The following is a 5,580-nucleotide window of genomic DNA, read 5'->3' on the forward strand; positions in this document are numbered from 1 at the left end:
CACTAAAAAAGGGGCAATTGGCATGAGTTTAATCAGGTATTTTTAAAAGTTAACAGAATCCAACAGGGAAGAATGAATAAGCCCAGGGCTACCACTATTGGGTAGTTGCTTCTCTCCATAAGCTTGAAGGGGCTGGAGGGGAGAACTATTGGAAGGCTCTACAGGCTTCCTAGCCTTTGGTAGAATAACAGTAATAACACTTGCACTGACAGCTAGCTGCCTCAGCAGGAATGGAGCTGGGGGACAAATACCCTGACAGCTCTCTCCTCCTACCCTTTGATCTCTGGCTAGGAACTCATTGTTCAAACATAACCAAAACTAAAGGGTAAAAAAAGTATTTTTGTATTTGTTTATAGAAAGCAGCCTCCTGAGGTTCAGAACAAGGTAAAGAAGATTGGAAGAGGGACATAAAGAGACAATGGGGAACGACCAATACATATGTAAATTGAAGCTTTTTAACCTGAAGATCTCAAAGTTTCTTTCTGCTCAGCCATTCTGCCTCTTACCTGTAGCTTTTTGCCACACCTCAAATATATTTATGCAATTTTATATGGCCTGATTTTAGTGTATCAATTATGATTTGTCATTCCCATAATGCTTTATTTAAAGCATGTTTTGGAATCTTTTTGTTACTTGCAGTTTTTTTCAGTATTGGTATATTCTGGTATAAACGAGAATATCACACTAATATCTTGAATGCTATTACACAGAACTAATGCACTAAATTGGAATTTAGAATCGTTCAAGCTTTTCTTTGTAGTCAGAGTAAACTAAGGGTCTGATTGATTCTACAATAGAATTAAGAATTACGTCTTGTTATTTTCTTTGTTTCTGTAAATATATAGATTGGAGAAAGGGCAGGGCTGGGTTTAAATTCTGGGAATTTTAAGTAATATTTATTCATTTGTTTATAAAAAATATAATGCCATGGAAACATACAACATGGAATGTCTGTAGAATGGATAGAGATATTTTTGTCTTCCATCACGGATGAGTCTCTGTGAGAAATGACTATAATGCCAGTGGTTTTCTGAAAAACAACCAAAACTACTCAGTTATTGACAACTTTATCATGGAACATGTTTCTCCATATTACTAGGAAGGATACTGCTAGAAAGTTGGAATTTGTACTTCAATGAAAAATTGTTTGGAAATAAATAAGGAACTATGTTTGAAATAGCAAGAACATATGGGCAATTATGAAAATCAGTGTTATACAGTATATTAGTTTGCTTGGGCTGCCTTAACAAAATACCACTGTGGCTTAAACGACAGAAGTTTATTGGCTCACAGTTCTGAAGATTAGAAGTTCATGATCATAGTGCCTGCAAATGCACTTTCTGACATGGGCTCTCTTCCTGGCTTATAGAAAGCTACCTTCTCACCATGTCTTCATATGGCCTTTACTTAGTTCATGGACACGAATACACACACACACACACACACACACACACAGAGTGCTCTCTGGTGTCTCTTCTTAGAAGGACACTAAATCTATTGAGTCAGGGCCCCGCCCTTATGACCTCATTTAACGTTAATTACTTCTTTAGAGGCCCATCTCCAAATACAGTCACACTCACACAGGGGGTTCAGGGTTTCACCGTATGAATAGTTTTTTAAAAGAATTAATTTTATTAATTTAATTTAATTATTTTTTTTTAATTTGAAAATCATTTATTCACTCAGTTATTTCCAATATTTTCTAGGATCAATTGCCTTCATTTAGGTGTACCAAAATCTTGATACTGGTGACTACAGAGAAGAGCTTTGGAGATAGAGGCAGACTTAAGAAAATTGCTGACTGTTAGCTCTTTTTTTTCTTTTTACTTTAATAAATTAATTTTTTAAAATTTATTTATTTTTGGCTGTGTTGGGTCTTCGTTGCTGTGCGTGGGCTTTCTCTGGTTGTGGTGCGCCAGCTTCTCAGTGCGGTGGCTTCTCTTGTTGTGAAGCACAGGCTCTAGGTGCGTGGGCTTTAGCAGTCATGGCCGGCAGGCTCAGTAGTTGTGGCCCACGGGCTCTAGACTCGCCGGCTTCAGTAGTTGTGGCTCGCAGGCTCAGTTGCTCCGCGGCATGTGGGATCTTCCCAGACCAGGGCTCAAAGCCATGTCCCCTGCACTGCATGCAGATTCTTAACCACTGCGCCACCAGCGAAGTCCCCTGATTGTTAGCTCTTAGCTGTGGGTCTGGAAGATAAGCGGAATTTTGCGCAACAGCATCTCAAATACCTTAGGAGGAAGTGTGTGTTTGAAAACTTTCAGAGGTTCCTGTGGTTGCCCAAACACCAAAAGGGCATTTCTGACATGTTTGACCCCCATTCGTTGGTCTCTGTATAGCACGGGGAACTATAATCAATATCTTGTAATAATCTATAAGGGAAAAAATCTCTGGATAACCAAAGTCCTCCCATTCGTACCTCTTGCAGAAAAAGTTGTAATTTTTCATTCTTTGCTGGATCCCACAATGTAACGCCACCTCGGCATCACTAAAGCACTTCACCTGGGTGCCCCGTCCCTCAGCCTTTTGCTGCTGGGCTCTTCTTTTTTCCCGCAGGCGGAGCTTGAACACGGGGTTGCCATGCCTCTTTCGGTCAAAGTAGACGCAGTAGCCGAGGAAGGCGATGGTGCCACGGACCGCCAGGAGGCCAAGGACTGTGCAGATGCAGGGCATCCGGCCGCGGGCATCCCACGAGCCGTGCGTTAGGTGCAGGCCCGCGAGCGCGGGGACCCTGGCTGGCCGGATATTTTTAAAATATTTTTTAAATATTTATCTTATATTGGAATATAGTTGATTAACAATGTTGTGTTAGTTTCAGGTGTACAGCCAAGTGATTCAGTTATACGTATACATGTATCTATTCTTTTTCAAATTCTTTTTCTCATTTAGGTTATTGCAGAATATTAGCAGAGTTACCTGTGCTCTACAGTAGGTCCTGTTATCTATTTTAAATATAGTGGTGTGTATATATCAATCCCAAACTCTCAATTTATTCCTCCTCCCCACCGTTCCCCTTTGGTAACCATAAGTTTGCTCTCTAAGCCTGTAAGTCTGTTTCTGTTTGGTAAACAAGTTCATTTACATCATTTTTTTAAGATTCCATACATAAGCAATATCATATGATGTTTGTCTTTCTCTGTCCAACTTACCTCACTTAGCATGATAACCTCCAGGTCCATCTATGTTGCTGCAAATGGCATTATTTCATTCTTTGTAATGGCTGAGTAATATTCCATTGTATATATGTATCACGTCTCCTTTATTCATTCCTCTGTCGATGGACATTTAGGTTGCTTCCATGTCTTGGCTATTGTAAACAGCACTGCAATGAACATTAGGGTTCATGTATCCTTTCAAACCATGGTTTTCTCTGGATATATGCCCAGGAGTGGGATTGCTGGATCATGTGGTAGTTCTGTTTTTAGTTTTCTAAGGAACCTCCGCAACGTTCTCCATAGTGGCTGTACAAATTTACATTACCACCACAAGTGTAGGAGTGTTCTGTTTCTTCCACACCCTCTCCAGCATTTATTGTTTGTATACTTTTTGATGATGGCCCTTCTGACCAGTGAGAGGTGATATCTCATTGTAGTTTTGATTTGCATTTCTCTAATAATTAGCGATGTTGATCATCTTTTCATGTGCCTCTTAGCCATGTGTATGTCTTCTTTGGAGAAATGTCTGTTTAGATCTTCCACCCATTTTTGAATTGGGTTGTTTATTTTTTTGATATTGAGCTGCATGTGCTATTTGTAGATTTTGGAGATTAATCCCTTGTCAGTTTCATCATTTGCAAATATTTTCTCCCATTCTGTGGGTTGTTTTTTCATTTTGTTTATGGTTTCCTTTGCTGTACAAAAGCTTTTGAGTTTAATTAGGTCCCATTTTTAATTTTTGTTTTAATTTCCATTACTCTCGGAGATGGATCGAAAAAAGGTATTGCTGTGATTTGTGTCCAAGAGTGTTCTTCCAATATTTTCCTCTAAGTGTCTTACAGAATCAGGTCTTACATTTAGGTCTTTAATCCATTTTGAGTTTATTTTTGTGTTAAAGTTTGTTTTTGTGTTAAAGAATGTTCTAATTTCATTCTTCTACATGTAGCTGTAGTATGGTCATTTTGACAATATTGATTCTTCCAATCCAAGAACATGGTATATTTTTACATCTGTTTGTGTCATCTCCAATTTCTTTCATCAGCATTTTATAGTTTTTGGAGTACAGGTCTTTTTCCTCCTTAGGTAGGTTTATTCCTAGGTATTTTATTCTTTTTGATGTGATGGTAAATGGGATTGTTTCCTTAATCTCTCTTTCTGATCTTTCATTTTTAATATATAGAAATGCAAGAGATTTCTGTGTATTAATTTTATATCCTGCAACGTTACTGAATTCATTGATGAGCTCTAGTAGTTTTCTGGTAGTTTCTTTAGGATTTTCTATGTATAATATCACATCATCTGCAAACAGTGACTGAATTTGAAGAGGACACAAACTTTCAGTCCATAACATATGGCAATAAAACGTTTCAAACCTTTACATTTTAATATTCTTTTAAAAAGACATACGATTTTGGAAATATTGTTCCAAAATTAATTTGTGATGGTAGAAATTCTTCAGCTTATTCATTTTTGTCTGAAAATTGTAGAAAATTTGGAAAAAGAAAAAAGGAAGGAAAGCAAACAATCATAATCCCCCATAAATCTTTACTCAGGTATAACACCTGTTAATATCTTGATGTATTTATTTCAAATAGTTTTCTGTATACAACACTTGAATCAGGTTAAACTAAATTAAGTAGGTTCTTAATTTTAGAATTATATTTGCTAATTTGCATGGATAATTTCAAAGAAGAAAAATATGTTACCCAAACTTATTTAAGGGAATTTTATGGGTTTTGTCCCAATATTTCTTTAAATTGCAGTTTCAGATATAATTAACTTATTGATATCTTCCTGTAATCATATTTCCATTGCTTTTATGCCTGTATGGCCTTTCCTACACTACAATGAAATGAAGATTTATGAACTTTTCTTCCTATTCTTATAGAAGACCACCTTTATCCATATAGAATTTTTGATTATCCAAGAACATATCTTGACAAGTGACAATTCTTTTTTACAAATTGGAAAAAGTTGCTCCTTTCTCCAAGTCATTATGGCCCCTCTAGGACAAATACTTTTGTAGAGGAGCACAGGCCATGATTCAAATCTCACTAACTGTTTTATTCCTGCATCCTTATGTTTAGTTTCAAAGATTCCAATCAAAATAATGTTTTCCCAGATCAATTAGTTTTATCTTTTTCTTCCCCACCCCTATCAATGTGATTTTGTTATTTATTTGTAATACAGTAAGTCTGTTTTTTTATAGTTAGTATTTCACTGGGGTTCTCCTCACACCTTGCTGAAGTTTTTATAACTTCATATACAGTAAAATCCACTGTGCCATTAGAGTTCTATGAGTTCTGACACACTCACATATTCATGTATCCATCACCACAGTCATAATACAAATCAATTTTATTGCCCCCCAAATTCTCTTACACTGGTCCTTTGTAGTCAAGCCATTCCCCATTTCCGACTCATAGAT

At 36.9% G+C, this 5,580-nt stretch overlaps 1 protein-coding gene across 1 annotated transcript; it reads right to left on the bottom strand.

The window, feature by feature from the left end:
• Nucleotides 1–2,174: 2,174 nt before the first annotated feature.
• LOC102995098 (TOMM20-like protein 1) lies at nucleotides 2,175–2,670 on the bottom strand. The gene is made up of 3 exons (XM_007116229.2): nucleotides 2,501–2,670; nucleotides 2,386–2,465; nucleotides 2,175–2,329 (listed from the first exon to the last, which is right to left on the bottom strand). The coding sequence occupies exons 1-3, from the start codon at nucleotides 2,668–2,670 to the stop codon at nucleotides 2,175–2,177; spliced, it is 405 nt and encodes a 134-aa protein (XP_007116291.2).
• Nucleotides 2,671–5,580: the final 2,910 nt, after the last annotated feature.

The sequence above is a fragment of the Physeter macrocephalus genome, chromosome 8 (genome assembly GCF_002837175.3).
Source record: "Physeter macrocephalus isolate SW-GA chromosome 8, ASM283717v5, whole genome shotgun sequence".
Lineage (NCBI taxonomy): Eukaryota > Metazoa > Chordata > Mammalia > Artiodactyla > Physeteridae > Physeter > Physeter macrocephalus.

Excerpts from the sequence above, each read along its gene's own strand:
- LOC102995098 (XM_007116229.2), bottom strand. The coding sequence starts at position 2,670 with ATGCCCTGCATCTGCACAGTCCTTGGCCTCCTGGCGGTCCGTGGCACC. Across the intron at positions 2,466-2,500 it reads GCTGAGGGACGGGGCACCCA|ATTGTGGGATCCAGCAAAGA; the intron begins GGTGAAGTGCTT and ends AGGTGGCGTTAC. Across the intron at positions 2,330-2,385 it reads AGGACTTTGGTTATCCAGAG|GAGACCAACGAATGGGGGTC; the intron begins ATTTTTTCCCTT and ends CCGTGCTATACA.